The 26,375-nt window shown below is 44.0% G+C and overlaps 1 protein-coding gene across 1 annotated transcript in view; it reads left to right on the top strand.

The window, feature by feature from the left end:
* The window catches only part of BRF2 (BRF2 general transcription factor IIIB subunit), a 39,520-nt gene that overhangs the window by 4,945 nt on the left and 8,200 nt on the right, over nt 1-26,375 (top strand). The window contains exon 2 of the mRNA XM_085634946.1: nt 23,287-23,455. Coding sequence (XP_085491072.1) covers nt 23,302-23,455 — 154 coding nt within the window. The 5' untranslated portion in view covers nt 23,287-23,301. The remainder of the gene's footprint in view (nt 1-23,286; nt 23,456-26,375) is intronic.

Here is a 26,375-nt window from a genome sequence, read left to right as displayed (position 1 = left end):
AAAGTGGGTTTCTGTTGCAGTAAACCCCCCCCCCTTTTTTTGTTGCCAGACTACTGATACTCTTTGAATTGATGCACTCTGGGGCCCTGCCAGTCAGGACCCCAGGGCCTGTGTTCTTTCCCCAAAACAAAACCCAATTGACAGCTCTGGCCACAGGTAGGTCCCTGGTAAATGGTACCCCATGTACCCAGGGCACTGTGACCAGAGAAGGCCCCTAAGGGCTGCAGCACCAGTTGTGCCACCCTAAGAGGCCCTGTACCCTGGCACACACACACTGCCTTTGCAGGTTGGGTGTCTGGGTGCAGAACAAAACCAAGAGACGACATGGCCCACATCCCTGTGTGCCATGCTCACAAACCACTTCCCTGGCATACATCAGTCACCCCTCTAGCTTGGTGCCCTATGCCAGTGGTGAGGGTACAGGTGCATGAGCCCTGTACCTCTACAGTGTCCAGGTCCAATCATGGGCCCTGTAAGTGCAGTGCTGCCATTAAGAGTATATGGTGCTGGGAGGTTGTCATTACGAACTCCACAGCACCATAATGGCTGCACTGAAGACTGGGAAGTTTAGTATCAAACTTCTCAGCACATTAAACCCACACTGATGCCAGTGTGGGATTTAATGTAAAATGCACGATAGAGGGCATCTTAGAGATGGTAAATGGTACCCCATGTACCCAGGGCACTGTGACCAGAGAAGGCTCCTAAGGGCTGCAGCACCAGTTGTGCCACCCTAAGAGGCCCTGTACCCTGGCACACACACACTGCCTTTGCAGGTTGGGTGTCTGGGTGCAGAACAAAACCAAGAGACGACATGGCCCACATCCCTGTGTGCCATGCTCACAAACCACTTCCCTGGCATACATCAGTCACCCCTCTAGCTTGGTGCCCTATGCCAGTGGTGAGGGTACAGGTGCATGAGCCCTGTACCTCTACAGTGCCCAGGTCCAATCATGGGCCCTGTAAGTGCAGTGCTGCCATTAAGAGTATATGGTGCTGGGAGGTTGTCATTACGAACTCCACAGCACCATAATGGCTGCACTGAAGACTGGGAAGTTTAGTATCAAACTTCTCAGCACATTAATCCCACACTGATGCCAGTGTGGGATTTAATGTAAAATGCACGACAGAGGGCATCTTAGAGATGCCCCCTGAAACTCGACCAACTCCCAGTGACCTGACTGAGGGGCTGCGCAGGCTGCCACCACCAGACATGTTTCTGGACCCCTGGGCCGAGAGCTTGCTGCTCTCGGGGGGGCCTGAAACAATGCACATCCTGGAACGAGGTGCCAAGCCTCCTCCCCCAGGATGGGCAGGGTTCACGAAGGAGAAGCTTCAAAGGCATGCCACCTTTGTGAGCTTTTCCAGACCACTTGCTGTACTCGGCAACTGGTCCCCACTGGTTCTACCCCCCACTTTGGGCGGGAGACCTGGCGGGAAAAACAAAGTGAGGAAGAGAGATGTGCCCACCTCTGCCAACTCCACCTCTAAGGTGGGGGAGGCGAGGTGACGCACAACCTTGAGTCCCCGCCATCTTGAGGATGGGGGACCCAGCCAACCAGGGACAGGCTCCTGCCCCCCTCCCACTGGAGAGTGGCAAAATAGGGGGTGTACTCACCCCAAGGAAGGGACCCATTGGTCCCTGCTTTTTACCTACCTGTAGCACCCCTAATTTATAGTGGTTAGGGGCACCCTGAACCTTCCTTCCTCGGATCCAGCAACCACAAGAAAAGAAGGACAAGAAGCCGTGCAGAGCTAACAAGAGGACGACGCCTACTGACTTGGCCCCAGCCCTACAGGCCTGTCTACCCTCGAACCTCATCCTGCAAAACCCCGGCGTGTCCAGCGGCCAGCAACCTCAAAAACCCCGGAGGACCTGCCTGCATTCACTTTCCAAGCTGTTTCTCTTGTGATCACCGGATGTGTTTGAACTGCAGCTTCTGGTGCCAGCCAGGACCCGCGAATCCAGCACACTCTGCACCCGCCAAGCCCGGCCCCTGTTCGAGTGAACAAACACCACGAGGAGGTCCCCCTGGCGATCCTGACCCGAGATCCGGTGACCTACCTCAAGCCTCCAGACGACGCCTGCAGCCTCAATCCAGGAGACCTCCCCTACCGCGACCAGAGCAGGTAAGAAAATCTGATGTCTAAAGGCACCCCTGCACCCGACGCCCCACGGCCTTGTGTGCCCAACCCAGTGGTGCCTAACCATCCCAACTTACCCCTCGAAGTCGTGGTCCCTCCTGGAAGATCTTCGTCCCTGAGCCTGCAGTGTTTCTTTGTCCCGGGGAATGTATATTGAATTCAACAGGGCACCCGACCTCAAAACTGCACCCTGCACCCGGCTGCACTAGCGCCACTGAGGGTGCACCTTTGGTGCTAACTGGGTTCCCAACGTACCCTGAGCTTAACCCTAGGAGCTTTGCTTCCACAACCCTGTGGCCTGCTTGCCAGCAGCCACCAACCGGAGTCCCCCTATCCCCATAGGATAACATTGGGCCTCAACACTCTGCGCCCGAGTGGCGCTGAAGGTGCAACAACAGTGCATCACTGACCCTGGGAGACCCTGAGTCTAACCCCAGAACCCTAACTCAAAAGACCGATTACTTACCTTGAAACCGATAACTTATTTTTCCTCATAGGATAACATTGACACCTTTTCTCTTAAAAAGTTTCTAATTGTCGACGTTTGAAAACTGCAAATATTCCTTAAAAATCAGCCGATTAATCAAAACTCATTTTCCCAACTGTTTTCAGGAAATGTCCCAGTGCTGAATCCAGGATCCAGCACTGAGTAAGAAAAAGTAATGATAACATAACTTACTTGCCAAGTGAATTTCCTCCCACAGGATAACATTGGTGATTCTATGTGAAAAAGTTTCTAAGTGTCAACTTTTGAAATACAATAATATTCCTTAAAAATCATACCTTTTAACCAAAACGCATTTACTCACCTGTTTTCAGGAAATGTCCCAGGGCTGAATCTAGGATCCCGTCCTGTGGTTAGAAACGTTATCTGAAAAGTAATTAACTGCATTTTACTTAAAAAGCCCATTCAATTGAATGTACTATACCTGCAATGTGTTGCAAACTGCTTTCATCAACCTGTAATCAAAACCAGTACCAGTTATACTGCAATTCTGAACTGTGTTCAAACAAGTAGATTACTACTGCAAAGTATTTAAATGCTTACCTGTACCAGGTTTGCTTGGTTCTAGAAATAAAACAGTATATATTTTTATACAAAACAATTGGCCTAGAGTTCAGTTCTTGTGTGTGAGACCATTTGCTGACTGTGTACATCAAATTCTTTACACTGTCCTCTGATACTGCCCGACCAAGCTACCACTTTAGAGAGTAAGGTTCTATCTAACTTTAACCTCTGGCAAACCTCTGGAGACTCTTGGACTGCATACACACTGTATCTCACTTTGGTGCAGTATATATAGAGCCAGTTTCTTACACTTGGGATAACACACCTGCTTAATTTAGCTGAAGAATCCGATGAGGATATGGGATGATAAATTTGCCGGCGACTCCTTTCCCCTTTCTTAAAGATGGGTACGGTGATTGATTCACGCCAAGCATCTATAGGTCAGTTTTAATGATGGCTCTAAAAACATTGGTAAGTAAAGGGGCCCAAAAAGTGATATTCTACTTAAATAAATCAACAGGTACCCCATCGGGGCCTGGTGCCTTTCCTGCAGGGGAACTAGTAATAGCTTTGGATACGTCCGCTACAGTGATAGACTCTGATAATGTTAGTTTGGTATCGTGGGGGACTCAACGAAGCTTGCAGAATTTGAGTTTTTCAAGTTAATATGTGCTCAAAATCCGTCACCAATTCCTGTTTGGGAATGAGGCAATAAATTCCCGACAGCGTGTAAAAAAAAAAAAAAAAAAAAAAAAAAGTCGATTTTATAACTTCCCAAAATGCTTGATTGTCCCTTTCAAAATCGTCCCAAGCTTTGTCTTGATTCTTTTTTTCTGTTATGAAGTGCCTATCAATAGGCCTTCCTAACCACCCTGACTATTATCGAGTTGCGGGGTGTCGTGTTGGTGGCATTTTTTCGGGCTTTGTAAGCCATAGTACACTTTGCGTTAAACCATCTGTGGACTGGGCAGGCACTGGTGGGTTTACTTCTAGTCTGCATTGGATGAAATAACTTGGACAGGTCTGAAACGCTCCATAATTTTCCTTCATTGCCTCTTCTGAGAGACAATTTGCAACCGCCTCGGGGTTCTTGCTAACCAGATCTTTGAATAACTTATGTGCATCAATTTGAGCCCATTTATCTGCTTCTCCTTGTGCTACTCAGTAAACAAAGTATTTGTAGTTGTTAGTCTAGAGCAGTTTTGAGCAGGAGAAGAAAAACTTATGATAATAGGATGATCGCTCAGGGGAAAGGCATGTACCTCGTGGCTCCTCCGAGAGCTCAAATCCTCTGAGAGTAAGATGAAATTGATCACACCCCCTACCAACAAAGGTAGATGGGATTGCTATAATCTTCCCCATGAAAATTAAAGGTCATGGGTGAGTTTTAAGCAGTTAAGAGCTTCCCCATAAGCATTAGGGGTAAAGTTGGCTAACATTTTCGCCCTTTACGTTCGTGACTCCGCAAACCTGTTTACCACTAAGATTGCACATGCTGATATTAAGATCATCAGCCCACAAAATGAAATATGCTTCTTTTCACTAGACAGTAGTCTTTCAAGAATAGCTTCCAATTCGTCAATATATTCGGCTGTGTTTAAAAAAACAAAACAAATTATGATAAAAATGTATTAAAATTATATTAAATCATTTGACTGGGACACCTATCAAATCTGAAGCCTGGGGCTTGAAAATAAGACTTTAACATTTAAGCCAACGAGATAAATGTGATCAGGCCTCCTATCCTTCTTCCAGTAGGTGAAGGAATGGCAGGTATGTATAAGGTTTCAAAACTATGTAAATAAATAGGATCATTTGACCATGTCTCTTGGTAGCTAACTATGTCAGTTATTTATTGTTGATGGCCAGTTTTCATTTGCTAATTTATGTCGAATTCAGTCTATATTCCATGACTTGACCAGAGGCCCAAAGGTAAGTTAGGTAAGACAGGGGCTGGCTTAACCATATGAGGTGTAGATGCAGCCAAAGAATAATCTAAAACGAGGTCAAGATTAGTGGCGGGTGTGACAGGAAAAGACTGTCTTGGTTGGGAGACGGGGTACGTCCATCTATATCTGCCAGACTTTGCAATGGGCCAAATCGGTTTGAAGTTCGGAAAGAAGCAAGTGGTGTACTAGCTGAACAATTAGAAGTTAAAGATGGGGCCAGAGGCATAGTGGATAAGAAGTCATTCCCCTTGGTCTGTCAGGACACCAGTAAAAATAATCCAAAGGCAAAGCACCTATTTTAGTGATTTGATGTGACTGATGATACAGAGTAGATAGTAAGAAATGTACAAAGCTCAAGTCCTTAAAATGTATTACCACACAGCCCCCCTCAGTGTCTTTTGGCAAGGGTCCTACCCGCCTGACCCTGCAGGCTATAATGATTTTATTGGCCACATTAACCCTGCATCCCACGTTTTGCTTACACCAGTGAGCTGCTTTGTTGACTTAGAGTGTCCACTTTATCATTTTTAAAATTGTTAAAAATTAAATCGCAAATATACCATACAGTGAATAATGCAATCACAGACCTTGTCAATGGTGAATTACATCAATGTAGGATTCAGCGATCACTATTGCGATTCTTTCACCCCCACCACCATTTGTTCAAACAGCCCTCCCCTTCCCTCTACCCTATCCCAACCTTATGAGATAGAAAGAAAAGGAGGCATATACAGGCATTACAGCTAAGCATCATAAAGACAGCAGTGCATAGCAATACCATAACACATCGTCCAATGTTTCTCATATTCTGTAAAACCCATAGTAGCGTCTATCTAAACCATATCAGGGTGTGCCATCGGGTAGGCAGCAGTGGAGCCCAAAAATCAATGGGCCTAGAGATCTCCGGTAACTCCTCTGTGTACATGTTCAATTGTTCCTTACGATATAAAAGATCACAAACCCATTTTCTCAAAGTCGGTACAGTGTTAGAATTTCAGTACATTGCAACTACATGTTTAGCCATAAGTTTAGCTATTGCCACAATCCGTCTATTACATGGCTTGAATTTATTCAACAGACCTAACAGGCACACTTCCGGTTCACAAGCTATACTGTCAGATGTCATTTCAGATATTGCTCCTACAACCCCACTCCAAAATTTAAATATGGCAGGACACAACCACGCCAAGTGCAAGAAGACCGCACTTTCCTGACGGCATCTAATACACCTTGCATCTTCACGCAGACTAAATTTAAACAACCTAACACGCATATAATATATCTCTTGTATATATTTAAAATGAATAATTTGCAGATTGCAAAGGGCAGTTAGACGTCACTTTACAACACATTTCCCAATTTTCATGTGACATGGGGTTCTCTAAAACAGCATTCCATTTTTCCAATGCTGGGGAATCCTCCCATTCATTTTCATGTTGAGAAGCAGAATATATTCTAGTTATCAATCCCCTACATTCACCACCCCTCGAAACAGTCTGCAATGCCCTCAGCATTTGCGGTTCCTTTTGAAAATCAGGCCACATAGCTCAGACCGCTGCCCGCAATTTGGCATATATAAGCCCTTGCATGAGTGTATTCTGTTGCCCAGCTTGAATCTCTGCCATTGTTAGGAAAGTTCTCTTCCATTACATATCTCCCAATTTTGTAATCTCCACCGTCTGAAGAATATTAAGAGCCCCCGGTTCTTGCACCACTGATATCCCCGGATGTGCCTCAATTGGCAAATTTGGTGCATAGATGTACTTTGCCCGCTCGTTTGGTTAAAGCGTTCATGCCCATACCGTGCAATCAACTTGATTAATTTCCCTGCTATTACCACTATTACTGCTATGGAGGATCCTAGCTGGCAATGGCATTGGATGCACCACATCTGCTTCCACCGACAAATGCATGTATTTCTGCCGAAACAGCCAGTAGTGCACAAACTGCGCCTGAGCACAGAGGTAATATAAACGTATATCTGGCGCCTCAAAGCCACCTCTTTCGAAGGGTAATGTCAGCGTGCTCGAGCAGCACCTATGCTGCTTGCCAGCCCAAATTAGTGACCGTAAGCAAGCTTGTAATGTTTGAAAAGAGGCGATATTTAGCTTAATTGGTATGTTGATAAAAACATACAGCAACTTGGGAAGCACTTTCATTTTCACAACAGCGATTCTATCTGCGAATGACAATCGCAGATGCCTCCAACGTGAGATTTGTTCAGTGATTACATTGCTGGGACAATGGGCAGCCCTGTCGCGTGCCCCTACAAATTGCAACGTAGTCTGACACCCATCCATTTACTTGCACTCGTGCTACCGGGTTGGTGTATAATATCTGGATCCATTTTTTAAAAAAAGGCGGCATGCCCATCGTCGTAGCACCACAAACATATAGCTCCATTTGAGGGAATCGAATGCTTTTGCTGCATCAAGAAGCACAGCAACTGCCAGAGTTACTGGATCCAAATGATGTAATGCTGCAAAAATCGTGCACCGTAGATCTCTTAGGAACAAACCCAGATTGGTCCGGTCCGGAAGTACTAGGGATCAAAGGTTGTAGCCTAGCTGCTATCATTTTAGCCAGAATCTTCGTGTCTAAATTCATGAGGGAGACCGGTCAGTAAGAGTCACATCTATTTGCTATTTTCGCAGGTTTCAGAAGCGTAACTATCAAGGCCTCCCTAAGGGAAGGGGGAAGTACACCAGTCTCATATGCTTCTGCAAAGACTTTTAATAATTCTGGAGCAATTTTATCTATATAGGTTTTATAGAACTTGCTGGACAGGCCATCCAGCCCTGCCGCTTTACAGGTAGGAAGATACCTGATTGCTTCCTTGACATCCTCCTCATCAAATGGTTGCACCAAATACTCTTTTTGCCCATCAGACAACCATCCCAACGCTATATCCTCTAAATAAGCATTCACATCAACTTCTGCTGTCTCTTGCCTGACCCCACATAGTTTAGAATAGAAGTCAATAAATATTTTACTAATGTCAGGCTTGGAATATTTAACAACGTCATCCTTATCAAGAATCTCAGTAATGTGCTTTTGTTCCCTAGGGGCTGCCAGCCTATGCGCCAGCGAGCGACTAGGTCATCCACCCTCCCCATAGTAAGGTGCCTTGGAACGCCGCGATTTATGCAGTATCTCCTGCTCTGCAGTTTGATTGTGCCCGGAGACCATCTTTCTAATCTGTGCCAACACAGCGGCTGTTGGACATCGCTCATAGTCCCGCCCTAACATGCAAATTATATCTGCTAGGTTTCTTATTCTATTCTAAGGTCTTTCAGCACACAAGCCTGTGCCCCCATACACACTCCCCTTATTGTTACTTTAAATGCCTCCCATATCCTGCCTGCACTGTCTACTGAACCTTCATTCTCCAAGAAAAAATTATGAATTGCCATCCTAAGTTCAGCTCTGAAAACTGTCCTTAAGGAAGGACGGTTGCAACCGCCATTGAAACGGAGGTCTTGTGCAGCTCAATAAGCACTGATGACTGGTCCGACCATGTTCTCGCCAGGTGTTTTACCAAGACCGTTCAGGGGCCGCCACCCGGAATATCAACCAATAATCAAGCTGTTATTACGATCCATGCACTGTAGAGACCCATGTACCCTCCCTCACCCATGGATTTTGTGATCTCCATACATCAATAAGGCTCTCTGCCTCCATCAACTTAGTCAAAATCAGAGCCACCTGCTTCCCATTGGTAGAACGGTCTAATCTGGTATCCAAGCACACATTTAAATCAGCGCCCCATATGAATAATGATGTAGGGTAGGAGGAAATTCGTCTCCATATGTCATTAAAAAAGGTGGAATCATCAGTTAGGCCCATATGTATTAACAAACAGTACCATCTTATCCCCCAACTTGCCCAAAACAAGTATTATCCTACCTTGCTCATCCTGTTCCGAACTAAGAAATGTATATGGGGGTCCCTTTCTTAACTAAGATCATCACACCTCTAGAGTATGAAGAGCATGAGGAAGCCACTTGCACCCTGCCCACTGAGAGCCAACATGTAGTTCTGTGATTTTAGTAAGGTGCGTCTCCTGGAGAAACGCAACCTGCACCACTTGCCTATCAAAAATAAGCGAGCACATTTCGAATTTTATTAGGGTTATTCAACCCACGTACATTCCAGGTCATTAGTTTTATCGCATCACCTGTACCAGATTAAAAGTCATTTTGTTATAGGTATATCACTCATCACACACTGCCGTAGTGTAAACTGTAAACAACCCCGTTCTGCTGTAATCTGAACTATCGGCCCCAAGCGCCACTGCCTCCCTCACCCCCCCACCAACTTCAGCACCCCCAACCTGCCAAAGACAACCCAATCAGAACACAATAAACCCCCCCCCCCCACCCCCCCAAGAACCCAAATTAATAAATGGGGAGCACCCATATGAGGGCACTAGGGTGCATAAAGCCCTCCACTAGTGGCCGACTGTGTTTATTATACAACACGGCCGCATGCCTCTTCGCCATACATGGTGCATTGGCAACATATCAAAGTCTCTCATATTTAACGTGCACCGCTGTGGAATCATAGTCTCGTAGTCAATTCACACAGGAGGCATGTTATTATAGCAAAAGCTGCAGGCAGATCTAAATCAAGCAATAGTGCAGAACACTTCTACATTCCAGTCCGCCAGCTGAGGCCATGCAGCACCCCACCATGCATTACCGTCCAGCCTTAGTTACCATCCTGAAGCCACTATTCATCTGTATCTGGGTTATTCGTTGTGCCTCGTTGCCGTTTCTTTAGTCGTTTCGCATGTTCCATTGCGGCTTTTGGATTCGTGAAAATCCTAGACTCCACCCCCCCCTCGCTGGGTACAACATGGCGTATGGAATTTCCTCTACTTGGAGCAATTTTTTAGTGGGGATGACCTCCCTCTGTGCAGCCTGGACAGTATTAGTGAAGTCTGGTGAAAAAAGGCAAGCCCGTTCCCCTGTTGCGTGATCTGCCCCTTTTCCTGTGTCAACCGAAGAATTGTATCCCGATCATGATAGTTCAGCAGCTTTGCCATAATCTGCTGCGGTGGAGCTCCAGGACTGGGGCGCGCCGCTAAAGTTTGATGCACCCGCTCAACCATCAACATAAGTGATAAATTCTCAGCGCCAAAAATGTCCTTAAGTAATCCCTCGATATATAGTTCCATCTTTCCGGCATTTGTGGACTCCAGAAGCCCCGTTATTCATGCGTTATTCCTCCTTGACCTAGCTTCCAAGTCATCATTCTCTGCTTGTATTAGGGCGAGCACTTTCTCCACGATGAGAGATTTCTCAGATACCGTTTGCACATAGTCTTCAATGGTGGACACTCTTTGTTCAACCTCTCCCAATCTCGTACCTTGTTTGTCCAACTTTGCCGCCGTGTGATCCATTCGCAAATTGAAGGCGTTGATTTTGTCTATCGACAGCAGGCTTTGCTGCATTGCGAGGAGCGTGGATTCGAGGGTAGGCCCCATATCCGAAGGGGCCTCAGCCTCTGAGTCTGATGCCATCTTGCCCTGTGTGCGCCCAGTTTTGCGCATTTCAAAAGTGAGGCAAGGCTGCGTTTTGTCCAGTTTTCCCATGATTTCAGGCCAAGCGCTCTAGTAACTACCAACAAGCCCAGCTGCAATACTTCACGCCAATAGTTGTATTCCTCACCGCCCCAGCTGGCATCTAGGTACCCCTCACGTCGCACTGATCCGCGAAGTCGAGGCTAATACAGGACCTGTTTGTAGTTGAGATCGAACAATCCACAGGATTATTGTTTAGAGAGTGACCCCACCAGCCTCCATTTCATAACCATTCAAAACGGGGCTCTGCACAGACCACAGTCCAGTTCAGCACAGCGATTTACAGCAATGGCCAGTTAATACACCCTACACCTGACAGTGCCTGCCGTCTTCGCCCGCTGCTCACTTCATTGCTCCACACTGCACAAATACTGCATTCATATAAATCGTCCTCAGCCAGTTATGGAGCTACACTCGCCACTGGATGGTCCTGGATGTAGGAACAGCACTGGAACATGCCAAGGCAGAACTCAAAGAGATTGAGGAGTTAGAGAAGGAACTTCTCAGTGGTGACGGGTTCTCAGAGGCCAAAACATTGTTGGACAAATTGAATAAAACTGTTTAGGATTTCAATTCCTTTGAACTGAAGAAAAAAGGCAGATAAGGTTACTAAAGACATTAAGAACTTTTCGAAAGAAAGATCATTCCCCTTTCTTAGAGACGATTATTACACCACGATTGGGAATCAGAACAGACAGAACACGTGGGGAAGGTACAGGAGAAACCAACCCATTACATTTTCTGAATCCTCAGGAGGATCAGATGATTCCGACGCCCAACCAGGTCCCAGCAGAACAGGTAACTGCTCAGGAAAGCCTTTTTTTAGATCGAGGAGGGACAGCCAAATGCAAGACCTGGTATCAGTACCCAGGGGAACGACAAACACGTCGCAAACACTATTAGTGGGGTCCCCAACCGTACTAGGACTAGACATGGACACAATGGCAACCATTGCCATTTTCAATCTGTCTCATCACATAATGTCATCCTCAGAAATATCACTCCTGAGCAAAGGTTTATCCTTTGTGATAACAGAAAGAACTAACTTCTTCAACTTAAAAGCAGAAATCTTCCAATTCTTTAGAAAGATATGTCTCAAATTGTTCTTCAGCGACAAAGAACCAATCACACAAGACCAACCAATCCCACAAGACTTAGTAACAGGCTTACAACCACGTCAACCTTTTTTTTTACCACCAATGCTATGATGCCACCTGAACTACTTGCTATTGAGAAGCTTGTACTACAAGGTTTGGACAAATTAAAAACTACTAAACAGTACATACATTATAACATCACATTACAAGAGTGTCAGGCACTTAATGCACTAAAAAACGATAATTCCATAATCCTGAAACCTGCTGACAAAGGGGGCGGGATTGTTGTTCAAGACCGTAAGGACTATGACACAGAGATCCTAAAACAAATTAGAGAAGAAAAGCTCTATAAGAAATTGTGTGCCAACCCACTACCAGATATTCGCAATGACATACTGCGTCTCACCACAGAAGGGTTTAATGAAGGATATATCACCAAAAAGGAGTTTGAGTTCCTTAATACAGAATGTCCCAGAACCCCGGTCCTGTATACATTACCAAAGATACACAAGAGTACCACCAATCCTTCAGGTCGCCCCATTTTATCTGGATGTGGTTCTATCTTAGAGCCCATTGGGAGAAATATAGATCATTTTATTAAAGACTTTGTCCCTGTCAAGGAAACGTATGTGAGAGATACGATGTATATGATCAACCCGGTTAAAGGAATGCCATATGATATTGACTCTGACTGGCCAGGGACCCTTGATATTTCCTCACTCTATACAAACATACCCATAGAGGAAAGTATTCAGGTAATAGAGATGTTACTAGAGACAAGGCCTAGAAAAATCCAGGTACCCACCTCCTTTAGCATATCATTGCTTCGCATTGCACTACAAACAAACTACTTTGTATCTGGTGGCAGTTACTACCAACAGTGCTCAGGTACCAGCATGGGAGCAGTTTTGCGCCAAATTTGGCGAATATATATATATATATATATATATATATATATATATATATATATATAGACTATGTTGAACAGAAGTTTGCATCAAGTGTCACCAATTTGTACCGTGCCAACATTAAATGTTGGAAACGATACATTGATGACATTTTTCTTATTTGTACAGGCAGTGAATTAGATTGTAACAACTTTGTTGTGTACCTCAACAGTATCTAAACACATTTAACATTCACGTCTACTGTGGATAGATCATCCATTTCCTTCCTTGATCTGAACATTAATCATGCAAATGGGATGTTATACACCTCCCTGCATAGGAAACCGGCGGAGAGAAATACTCTTCTATCCTATAGAAGCTACCACCCATGTGCCCTATGTGATAGGCTACCCTTTGGTCAATTTTTGCGTCTACGCAGAAATTGTACCCTCAAAGAAGACTACATGCGTGAAGCAGCAATATTGAAAGCCAAGCTTGTCACCAGAGGCTATCCTAATAGATTGGTGAGAAAATCATTGAACCATTCCTGGTTCTGCCCCAGGGAGGAACTCCTAAAAACTAACGAAAAACCGTCAGTAGACAGACTTATTTGTGTCACCACATTTGGCACTCACACGAGTTAAGTCCGTAACCTGATAACCAAATATTGGGATATCATCAGAAGTATTGACCCACGCATTGACATACCCATGTTTGCTTACAAACGTGGGAAAAACATAAAAGACCACTTGGTTAGCTCATCTACCGAGACAAACACGAGCAGACCCAGCACACTACACTCAGCATGGGGCCTACCAGAAATCAAAGGACACTATAAATGTGGGAACGGTGTCTCATGTCCTTCCACATCTAACACCAAAACATTTGAACATTCACTTGTCAAACACACATTGGAATTTTTCTCCAATTGTAACACACGCAACGTCATATATTGCATATGGTGCCCATATGGCCTCCCATATATCGGACAAACCCAGCAACCAGTGAAAGCCAGGATTGGACAATACAGGAGTCAGATACTCAGATCGGTAATCAATGCTCCCCTGGTCTCTCATTTTGATGAGAAAAATCACACAGCAGATGACATCAAGTGGCAAGTAATTGATTTTGCCAATATCCCAGAGAGGGGTGGAGACATTTCCAAAATTCTACAACGACTTGAATGTCGTTGGATAGAGAGGATTAACTTCATAGAGGAGGGCCTCAACTCTGTTGAAGAATGGTGAGGTTTTGTGACTACACTGAGACATTAGGATACACCCACTCACACTGAGAAATCCACATACAGGCAATCTCCAGTTGTCCTCCAGATGCTTTTCGATATATGTAAATACAAGACCTAGTTTGTTCCAGCATACTCTGGGGGCAATATACAGCTAAGTTGTTACCATTGCCTGATCCTTGTGTGTCACGGATTACTTGCTTGTAAATAACATACTTTGTGCCAATACTTGTGTCACAGATCTCTGAGTGTTTGTTAATAGCACACCATGTGTAAGTTCCTGTGGTTATACATATTAGTGGTTCTTGGACATAGCAAATATGTTATTTACTGTTATTTACTGCTATACATGTTGCCCGCAATGTAGGACAGTGAACATGCTCTAATGCCATTGGCTAAATCACAATGATGCATGGAATATTAACGAATGACCAGTCGTCTTAAAATGACTATGCGGACAATGAAGGGAAACACTGCAGCGTACAGCCACTATTTATGTACCCACATGAGCCATGCTACATTACTGTGTAATACATAATTAATGTGATCTCTATTACAATCGTACTACAGTGAAGATGCGGTGTTCTATCTGAAAAGTTATGTCTCATGTTTACCGACAACCGTGATCGCAATTTTTACTATCGCATGCACCCTTGTCACTTCAACATAATTAGATACATGCGCCGGCACAAATACATAAACATCATGTCGAGCATCCCTGATATCGTAAGTACATCTGCCATGCCGGCAATATATAGCCTGAACTCGCAAGCCCATCTTGTGCCAAACCTTTCTCCTTCTTTTCGTAAATTCTATTTACTCTTTTTTTCTTTTTTTTTTTTTCTTTTTTTTTTTTTATTCTAACCTCAGGTCTTTCTTCAATTTTTAGGTCTCGGCCTGCGTAGGCTGCGCTTGCGCAGTCTCGCCGGCGAGATCTTAGGTTTCTAAGTGTGGGGCTTGAACCCGCCCCTCTTCTCCATTGGCTGGCTTCCTAAACGGAGGCCAGCCATTGGAGGAGAGGGGCGTCTGTCCATTTTTAAGCCCCGTCTTTTTCGGATTCGGGGGTGTGTTTTTTAGTTTCTTTCTCTCTGGAATGTAAACATTCCAGCCAATGGGAAGAGGAGAGAAAGAAAAACACGGCCCCGAATCCGAAAATGACGCTGCGTTTCTCCGAGGCATTTCTGCTTGACCTCGGAGAAAGATGGTGGTGTTCGTGGCGTCATCCCCGTCCACCATGGTACCCCGTACACGGCCCGGCTGGTGCTCGTCCCCTCTGAAGTTCTGCAGTACCGGGGGATTAGTGGGGGTTAAGTAGTGCAACGAGGAAACAAATGCAACTATAGAATTGTATGCTCTAAACTTGTGCTCATGTGAAGCGCTGCAATACCTTCGTGTCGAGTATGCGCTATATAAATCTGAAAAGAAAAAAAACAGAGGGTGCCGTGCTAGAGGAGTGCAGAGCTGCACCCCCTGAACAGAGGGCAAGGCAGGGTGACAGGGGAAGGACGGCCTTGGTCCCCGTTTCCCTCACCATGCCCCCGCTGTACCTTGTCAAATAACGAGGAGCATACGTGAGCCCCCCGCGTCACCTTTTTTTTCCGAGTTCAGCAGTCTCCGGACACACCCACTTCCTGAGCCGGTCCCGCCCACTGCAGTCACAGCCAATGGGTGATGAGGAGGGCCCCAAGCACCACCCCCGCCCCAGACGTCCCGGGGACTGTGAGAAGCTTGGGGGAGGCGAGTGGGACATTGTGAAGTTATTTGTATTGTTGTGGGGTTGGGGGGAGTGCGGGAGAGGGAGGGCGCCGAGATAAAGAGGCAATCTCCTCCTGCTGGGCCCAGCTACGACCCTCGGTCCATATGTATGGACAGCCTGGGGTTTGGAGAGGTGGCAGATGAGTGGGGGTCGTGGTGCGTAGGTCTGGGCTTAGGGTTGTCCATGTAGGGGGGCACTGATCTCCCACTCGGGCTGCTCTGGAGTAGACCACACCATGCGTGGAAAAAGAGGCGAGGTTGGGGGTGCTTGCATAATAGCACAAAGCCGTCCCCACCACTTTGGCATTTGTTAGGAAAACATTAATGTGGTGTTCTACTTGCATAAAGATAATTTAACTGCTTTCGCTGTCGGAGCTCTCTAATTGACCCATGTGGGAGGAGATGTGGGCTAACGGCTAGAGCTATCGACTTTGGAATCAGTTTCAGAGTCCCGGCGTCGGCTCAGCATCCTGTGATTCTGGACAAATCACCTAATCTCGCCTTAAACACGTTAATAGTGAATCTGACCTTGTGTAAAGTCATCTGGTGCGTATGTAAAGTGCTCCAATGCCATTGGGCCTAGTTCGCCTGTTTAAAACTACAAATAAAAATAAAGCGTTTCACCGTGTTCTGAGAAAATTAATGAATGAGCGAGTTCAAAGCTGGTCGATGAACCAGAGTGTGCAAAAACTGATGCATTGGTGAGGGGGGGGGCTGTTAAGACTCCCCCGTGCTTCTGCTGCCCACAATGTGAAATCCACAGGATGCCAACTCGTAGGAGGAGTCCTTGTCTATCCATGACTGCCAACCATCACCTACTCTTAGCTGATGCCTCCTCGTCACCATGGACGCAATGCTCCTGTCTAGTACTTTTCTATTTCGATTGATTGTTTTTTAGGTCTTTTAGTTCAAATGGATGAAATTAACTCAACTAAAATTACAAATCCTTGTCTGCGTTAATTTTTTTAAAGATCTGGGACTGCCATTTAATTATGCGTTTTTACACAGCGCTGACATTACCCAAAGGTGTCCCAACGCTTTACAATAGAGCAAAGAGCATTACATTTGAAATTCTGAGTAATAGGTGACAATACGTATAGCTACTACGGTACTCATGACAAGAGTTACATATTTTTAAGTTACATATTCATTACAGATTACATATTTAGAAAAGTTGAAGAGATTAAGGTTACACAAATACATATTAAATATTTACAGAGTCAGTGTGTGTGTGTGTGTGGCTCTGTGTGTGTGTGGGTGGCTCTGTGTGTGTGGGTGGCTCTGTGTGTGTGGGTAGCAATGTGTGTGTGGGAGGCTCTGTGTGTAGGTGGCTCTGTGTGTGTGGCTTTTTTTGTAGGTGGCTCTATGCGTGGTGGCTCTGTCTGTGTGTGGGTAACTCTGTGTGTGTGTAGGTGGCTCTGTGGGTGGCTCTATTTGTGTGTGGGTTGCTCTAAGTGAGTGGCTGTGTGTGGGTGCAAATGTAATAGGTCTCGCATTTGAGAGTGATTAAGCTATTGACATTGAAAATAACAATGCCGTTTCTTTACATGTTTTAAAAACAAAAACATAAACAAAAATAATGTCATGAGCAATGCCAATAGCTCTAACTTTAACAATGCCGAGACCATTGCATTGTAAATGCTAGTTACTTTTGGTTACCGAAAACCGGATGGTACCACCTCGCGGCAATCTACAATGATGCCTATGGTCCATTCCGTTTTCTGCGGGATCTCGTACTTTTTAGAAGCCTGTTAACAGGCACTCGCTGTCATCGGATCCAGGTCAGAGCTGACTCAAGCGGCTTTATGAAACCACGCGGCGGACCGTCCCGCGATTTGGGAGAACTCTTGGTTAACTAAGGTAAATGCGATCCCTGCCAGAACCGCTCCCATGCGCACTAAACAACCGGTCTCTGATAAATACAGGACCCTTTTCGGTGATAATTAGAAACTTGGCATGACACCGGTAATTAACCACCGTTCCTGTTCCCCACAGGACCCGCCTTGTATATCCCAACAATAGTGATGACCGTACCTACAGGGCAGGGCAAAAATAAAGCATAATCACGTATATTGAATGGAACAGGAGCTCCTAGGTCCGAACACATTGCCAACAAGTAATGATTTCTCCACTACCAAAATTAAAAAGTCTGTATCTGAAAGACAAATGCTAATATGTTCCCCCTTGTTTTAGAGAGTTCCCACGTCACACTAATAGCCATCCTATGCTATAGTGTATTATTTATCCACTGAAACGCTGTGCTATCCTTGACGAGCAGCCCCTCCCTTCCTCTCACAACTGGGGTAAAAGCTCCTATATGCAATTTAAATAAGTAAATAACTCTAGGCTTTGAATCTTAAATAAGAATAACTCCTAGCTTCAAATCCTAACCTTTCCTTTCCTCTGAGATCCCGTCACCACTGAGAAGTTCCTCAATCTCTTTGAGTTCTGCCTTGGCATGTTCCAGTGCTGTTTCTACACCCAGGACCATCCAGTGGCGTGAACATTTCGTAGAAATATGACTGAAATTGCCTTTGAATTTTGGATCTTCACAAAAGATGCCTGAGACGTTCCTAATCTGAAGTCCCTGTGGTATAATCCCTTCCTTCAGGTATTCCGTCCGCATACGAGCATGAAGCTCGGTTCTGACATGCTTTTTCTTAGCCTTCTCCAATCTATCAAGCAGTTGTTGCCTTGTGCTTATGGCTCCTAACCTTTCCTTTCTCCACAATTAGTACCCATTGTGAGGTATCTTTTTCTATTCCTTTCACCCACGGTTGGCACACACTCCTCACATGGCTGCGCGTAACTATCTGGTATTCCCACTACAGTCTTTCTCCCTTCAGTCATATTTGTGCCATTAATTGGGTCCTATGCTGATTCTACTCCCCCCTTTTTAGGTCTCGGCTAGCGAAGGCTGCGCTCGCACAGTCTCGCTCGCGAGATTTAATGACTTGGAGAAGAGGGGCTTGAACCCGCCCCTCTTCTCCATTGGCTGGCCTTTTAAATGCTGGCCAGCCATTGGAGAAGAGGTTTGTCACTCCGAACAGGCCCCGTCCTTTTCGGATTCGGGGGCGTGTTTTTTCGTTGCTTTTAGCTGGGCGTGTTTTTCTCTCCTCCAGCCAATGGCAAGAGGAGAGAAAAAGAAACACGCCCCCGAATCGGAAAACGCCGCTGCGTTTCTCCGAGACATTTCTGCTTTGCCTTGGAGAAAGGCAGTGGTGTGCTTGTTTGGGAGGCTACTGTTTCAGGCAATAGTGACAAAGCGCATGCCAAGAACTCAAAAACCCAGATCAAGAACTATGAGCAGTCAGGAGTCAAAGAAGGTGAGTAATCCTCTCTAATTCTCTGTAAACAATTTCTAGGGAATATTGTGTTCTCGTGCGGGCCCAGGCCCAAAGGGATTACACCGTCTGGAACCTGCACCTTTAACTCTTCATCTGTTTTGTGTTGGTTACTGTCTCCAGTCAAGTAGCCCAGGCTTAGATTCAGTGTTCTGAGTGCTGATGCCACCTCCTTCTCGTAATAGATGTAGCAGAAAATACATACCTGTTAACTTTTCAGAATCAAATTGAACAATATATTTACGTGGCGCAATTAATCCGTATTGCAGGTGGACCTAGTAATGGCGAGGCCCTAGATAGAATTTTTGGAAGAAATATGTATTTTAAAGCACAATGGTCACACATGGTTATTGTGTTATATTGCATTGGTGCATAAGTATAGTACTTCATGCCCATTGCCACTGGAATTCTGCAATTCTGCAGCCGCTGCTTATCTCTCATAATTATGGATTTACTGGATTCGCCGTATAATACTTCATCTGCTCCATAATCTGTAGATTTTAACAACAACAAAATAGTTTCCAGCTCAAACGGATCAAAAGTTACTAAAAATGCTGTGAAATGTGTTTGCGCGCATTGGAAACTCTTTCACAGAGGTTAGGTGCTCATCTTTCAGTTGCTTGTTTCTGTATTTGGTTGAAAACTGGTACAAATAAAGGTGAACTCTTTATCCAGACAGTATTACCATGTGTAAACGTTACAAAATAATGCAGTAATACTATCATAACCGGTGCTGCAATATGCCACATAATTTGCCTTTTCTTGCAGCATAATTTAGTCGACTCTACCACATAATTCCAGTGGCCCTGTTCTTACCACAGCCAAAGACGGAAAGTGCTTTGATTTGCATTGGGTTCTTAGGCACCCTTTCGGTGTGTATGGTTGGAAAGATTTTGCATATATAATATTCAGTATCGGTAATGCTTGAAGTAAAAAAAGTTACTTGAGGGATGCCACACGTTTGGCCTTAAGTCGTGGGATCAGAAAGAGTGCGGTTTATGATGAGTGGAATCTAATGGCCATCATATGCATTTTTTTTTAAACTCTGTTTCCAAAAAAATGGACATGATAGCAAATCTTGTTCTGACTCACTTAATTGTCACAAACATACTGCATTTTAAAATTATGTATGTGTTAAGGCACTGTACTTGATAAATAAATCAACGTGTCCTTTTTGGTGTTGTGCAGCGAAGTGGCAAATTATGGTAGCTTTCTCATTATGTGAGCACTCTGGTAATAGCCTCTCTGATTATGCCATTGGTCATATTCTGTGAGACTTTGGTTTCTAGCAACGATTATAGCTACAAGAGCAACCCTCAACCCATGGGAACATGGGTATATTGTGCTTAAGTTCTACAGTGGTTCTCACTGGAAACAATTCAAGAAAATATATTGTACTCTTTGCCAGGAGAACATTGCAGTGGGCGAAGTGGCGCCTGTACTTTTGTTATATCTACTGGTGCACGGGGCATTGCAGCGAACGAAGGGGCGCACTCCCCCTTGTTATATTCTACTGGTACACTGAACATTGCAGTGGGCGAAGGGGCTCGTCACGGGGCATTGCAGTGGGTGAAGGGGCGCGTGCATTTGTATAGTTGTACTCGATTTTACTGGTGCACAGGGCATTGCAGTAGGAGAAGAGGTGCTTGCACTTCAGCTATGTTCCACTGGATCACGGGGTAGGGCTTCCCTCCTTCATTCCGCACTTGTTAAGGGCATCTGACGGTTTGTACAGCACCTTCGACGCACACAGGGCCGGCTTTAGTGCTGGTGGTGCCATGTGCGACAATTCTTCAGCGCCCCCCCCCCCCCACTCTTTCCTTCTTCCCTCTCTTTCTGTCTAGCAGTTCTTCTCTTACTGAAAGCCTTGACTTCAAGATAGGGTTCTCACTCTCTTTCCTCTACTTTCTTTTATTTGCTCCCCTTTGAAATGGATCCAAAACAGAAATTCATTTTTGTTGGAAATGTCGTATTTTAATTCTAAGGTGCAGCATCTGGAATAAAAGGTTAAAAATATGAAAAATAACTACATAAAGTAAGACAGAGTGGTAGCAAACTGGCCAGATTGATTTTATTCACACCCAAACACATTAGCGCCACTTTTACAGAGTTTGACAGTGAAGCGCTATTTTTGTTTTCTTGTCTTTGTTTTCCCTGGGCTTGCATCTAGTGCACCATTCCTGGAGGTACTGCAAAGTGTGGATTGGAAAACCAAAATGTGTACTGCGGCTCTGCGTCCAGGGATATGGTCTTTTTACCATACTGCTAACGTTTTGTAAGGATATCAGCAATGGACATTGAACTGGGACCATTCAAGGCCCCTTTCAGGCAAAAGCACTCGCTGATTTCTGAATAGTGAGTGTAAAAGCGTTAAGGTAACAATGTTGTTCCTGCTTGCATTTCACATGGTTTGCTAAATTTTGCATTCCCCTATGAGTGTTTGCTTTTTCCAGGATGATGTTACTTTTTTTTGTAGGCCGCATATTGCTCTTGTCTATTGCGTCATTTAAATTGAGCCTCATCCAGGTGTTTATAGCCGTCAGCAATTGGGTTGTAGTTGAAGGCAGTGTGAGTTTTTCTCAGTGGGACAGTATAGTGTTCAGTGGGGGAGAGGATGTGGCCCTATGGCCACAGCTGCTGAATTTGGAACTGTGTCCTCATAAATTGTGTGTGGGAGGCTCTATGTGTGTGTGTGTGTGTGGCTCTTTGTGGGTGGCTTTTTTTGTAGGTGGCTCTATGCGTGGGTGGCTCTGTCTGTGTGTGGGCAACTGTGTGTGTGTAGGTGGCTCTGTGTGGATGGCTATATTTGTGTGTGGGTTGCTCTATGTGAATAGCTCTGTGTAGGTGTCTGTCTGTGTGTGTGTGGGTGGCTTTGTGTGTGTGGCTTTGTGTGTGGGTGCAAATGCAATAGGTCTCGCATTTGAGAGAGATTAAGCTATTGACATTGTAAATAACAATGCCGTTTCTTTAAATGTTTTAATAACAAAAACATAAACAAAAATAATGTCATGAGCAATGCCAATAGCTCTAACTTTAACAATGCCGAGAACATTGCATTGTAAATGCTTGTTCTCTGTAGATGTCCCTACAACCCTAGGTTCTGATGATACCCTACACCGCACAGAGTATCGAAACGCCGTCAACGCAAAGCGAACCATTAATGAGTGCATATCATTGTATATAGCTGCTGCACATTTTGTATATACTTGATGGTCGACTTTTAAAGAATTATGGAAACCTTGTAAAAAATACTGTCCCAATTTAGCACTGTTATTTGAGGTTCCTGTTTTCACTGGGACAATACTCACAAGTGTCTATTTAATTTTGTCTCATTTTTTCTGATATTGTATATACTGCTCAGTTCTACACCATAACATTTGATGTGATATATGCAATCGTTGGTATTGGTAGTTCTTTGCCTTCTGACAGCACATTAACCCTTCACATTGCTATTACGCAAATTATTAATATCATAAAAGATAACACCAGTCCACAGGAACCATTGTTTCTGAAAGTACTTTACCTACCCTGGTTCCTTAGTGAGTAGGGTTCCCCTGTTTTTTGTTCTTGGCCAGAACTGGTGGTAGGCAGCTCAGTCAGTGAATATGTACTGCAGAGGCACCTGTGCATTTTACAGCTAATGAGCACTTCGAAATTCTGTGCAATGCACTAGTATTAACGAAAGCACACCCATTTACCCAATCCTAGATTCTTACCTTACGAGTCCCTCTCACTCTGAGATGACTCAGAATATGTTCATCCATGACATTAGCTTCCATGCAATCCGTAAGTACAGAAGCTAGTGGAAAAATATAATTTTAAGAGTTAAAAAATAATCAACGGATATTGGGATGAGTGTGTGGAATGTCTGTATAAATAGAGGACATGTCGCCTCCTTACCTTTTTGTTACATATTTAGGCAGCCTGAGAGAAGGGGTAGTCAATCATTGATAACACCATTTGACCAGGAATTGCACGGGTAAGAGGAATGAGTTGATCTTTTGTGGGCAGTTGTTTTGTTCATGGTTATAGAAATTGCAGCAATTGTACGTCATCTGTCATTGAAACGCGCTATACAGTGTGCCATGTTATTATAATGTATGTTTGTAAAGTGCGTACATGGGGGTGGTGTGTAGCCAACTGCATCCTGCTTAGGAGGCGCTTAGTAGCTGGGACAATGTGATCACCAAGTCTTTAGTCTATGCTTAGTTTAAACCTGTGCTTTTTCAGCATGCCACTGTGTAGTGTAATTAACCTTTCTATTGTTTTGTAGAGCACAACTTCCAGAATGTCTGACTTGAGCAAATGCCCAGATTGTGGGTCCTCAGACATAGTTGATGACGCTCATTACTCCCAGAACCAGTTGGTGTGTGCTGCTTGTGGATTTATCCTGACAGAGGGACTCCTGACTACCACACAGGCAGAGGAAGGCTTTTCACAAGGTGAGTGAACTGGAATGCTTGGTACTAATTGAAAGGAGTCCAGTTGTAGGTCAGTCTTCACTTTCTGCTATGTGCCAAATAATTTTCTTGTCTGAGTCTGAGCTTTTAATCTTATTATTTTATTTTGGGCTTTTGCAAAGCACTATAAACACCTTGCAGGATCTTCAGAGCTCTTAAAATCCACAAGAGGATGGGCAGGTAGCACTGGTGTATGTCGAGGCGGTTTGTAACACTGAGTTGAGAATTGTGGTTGGATTTTGCTCCGCCCCCCAGGATAGATTATTTTCTTACTTGTAAAGATTAGTTCATTTCCTCTCCCTTAATTATTCCAACTCCATTTTCAGATCATGCAGCTATTAGTTTAGAGGTGACCTTTTCTGATAAACCAGTCTTCCCTAATCATTGGTCTGTAAATGGAGCCTTTTAGCAGATTATTCCTTTAAAGAAATGTGGCCTGGACCAGTTTTTTAAAATTAGAATAAACCCTTTTCTTCAATTAAAAATGGATGGAGGCATTTAAAGCGCCCATGCAGGGGGGGAGATTGTTGCTTTTCAGGTTAAAAAAAATAAAAATAAAAAATATGAAAAGTAGGGAACAGTCGGAGACCACTTTATTGAAAAAAAATAAAATAAATTTGTGTGCAGAGCTTAATCTTACGCAGGTAGTTAACCCCCAACATCTCAAGGAAAGAGAGCTAACTAAGAATAAGCTACATCATTTTGTTTAATTGGAGAGGCACATTCTAAATATTAGGACATTTGGTCAACAAGTATACGAGGCAGGTAAAGTGAGTGGGAGGCTGCTGGCCTGCCTAGATCCAGACAAGTAAATAATGCTAGCATTAAACTTTTGAATTCTTTAATGGGTACCTTGATGCATGAACCATCTCAAATAAAGGGAATGTTTCAAGAGCACTTAGCTCCTTTATACCCTGCAGATCAATAGTCCTCTGAGGAAGAGGGAGCTGTTTTTTACTGCTGGTATTTGCCTCCAGAAGTTAACTAATGAAGCAGCACATAATGTAGCCTGGCTGATATCTTTATTGCCCTTTATTGGTTTAGAGGGAAACCTGCAGGAGAAGATTGGTTTTCATCAGAGAGGTATTGAATGCTGCTTCCAGAAACCGGAATTTTCATGAAGAATTTGTTTAATATTTTGAAGAGTCTCTACACCCGCACTCCTCCCCGCCCCCCCCTCCCCCTTTTACTTGTTTCGTAAGAAAGATACAATAGATGGCAACAGGGATTATACAATGTTTATGAAAATTCTTGCTAGCAGGATATCGGACGTCACACCTTTTCTGTTTGGCTTCCTAATTGGAGGTTGTATTATTTTGCTGCTCATTTAATAATTTATGATGGGTACCATGACTTTCATAAGTGTCGGACCTTTCATAATTCCCTTCTTCGGGTTATGTGTGACAGAGCCCATTTCCACCTAGATCCGACCTTTCCCCAAACGAAGAACCCTAAAGAGATGAGAATTCGCTCCCTTCTGACTTTTAAAGTTAAACAGAAGCAACTTTTTCGATGGTTACGGATTCCTAAGATACATGCGGACTCCCCTATTAGAACCTTTATGTTCTGATGAACTGGTAAAAGGTTCAGTCCGATGGGAGAAGAGTAACTAGGGTAAAGTTGGTGATTGAGAATTGAATTGATTGCTTGGGAGGTGCTTCAGCCTAGTCTTATATAGCTTGGGCTCAAAACAAATAGGCATGTTTACAAATTTCCTCTATATTGCGGAATCCTCAACCTTTCCAAATTGAACCTACTAGGAATGGATTCATGTGCTATTTCAATTTACTAGAGAGCCAAGAAAAACAGCTATTGGGTAGGCTGGCTGCGTTCTGTTGGGAGTGATTGTACGGTCTTGTTCCATGCCAATCGGAGTAAATGGGTATCAAAAAATACGGTAAATCTACACAGGGGAAAGTGGTTGGAGGCTTTATATTTTTCGTTTTAAAGCATTGAGGTGCAAATTTTCAGAAGCAACTCTACGCTCAGTGGATGGTGTGCTACACCTCTTCACTATTACAAAAATATAATTCAAATATCTTAGAGGAATGCTCTAGATGCACAGAATACGTTACTTGATTCATATTTTTTGGGAATGTGATGGTGTTCAGTCATTTTGGGTAGGGGCTCTGAGGTGTATGTGGGTCTCCCTTGGGATAGAGTATATGGTAGATGTGAATGCACTTTTGTTAGGTTGTTCCCAACTTTTGGAAATTAAACCAGCTCCGGTACGTAGTTAGTGGTTTATTGCAATGTTATTAGCACAATCTATAATAACTGCTCTTTGAAAATTGCAGGATCCTCCTAAACTGCAATCCTTGATGGGTAAAGTGAATATTGTATATGCTTAAGTGCTTTCTGTGTGCGAAGAGGATAGGGAAAGGAAGAATGTGTAAGCTCTGGAAGTTAGCTGAGTTGTTTATTAAATGAAATGCCGTTTTATTTACTTTATGGAGTCAAGGTATCTTAGAAACTACTACAGTATGCTACGTGCAGTGAATGCAAGGATGGATCTGGGGGCATCGGAGTTCAGGACAAATATTTTGGGGGAAACGGCATTCTGTTACTGATGCACTGCACTTGATTCTATTTTATGAATAATACGAATACTTAGAATGCACCTTTATGAACTTGCCATCGCAAAGAATTTTTTTATAATGACCATTTTAATTTGAGTGGTGAACAGTGTTATTTATTTGATGAATTTAATGATCTGCAAAGATTTTCTTAAGATTATGATTTCTGGTTAAACCTTTAGGTGATAATTATTGTCTTCTGTGGTATAATTTACGACTTTCACTTTCTGAGGTATGGTTGATATTGTTTAATTTATACCCTGCACTTTACGATTGAAGAACTTTGCTAGCATTTTATTATTCGCTTGTGAGAATTGATCTTTTAA

The sequence above is a fragment of the Triturus cristatus genome, chromosome 11, assembly GCF_964204655.1.
Source record: "Triturus cristatus chromosome 11, aTriCri1.1, whole genome shotgun sequence".
In the NCBI taxonomy this organism is placed as follows: domain Eukaryota; kingdom Metazoa; phylum Chordata; class Amphibia; order Caudata; family Salamandridae; genus Triturus; species Triturus cristatus.
This window is presented reverse-complemented; position numbering and strand designations above follow the sequence as displayed.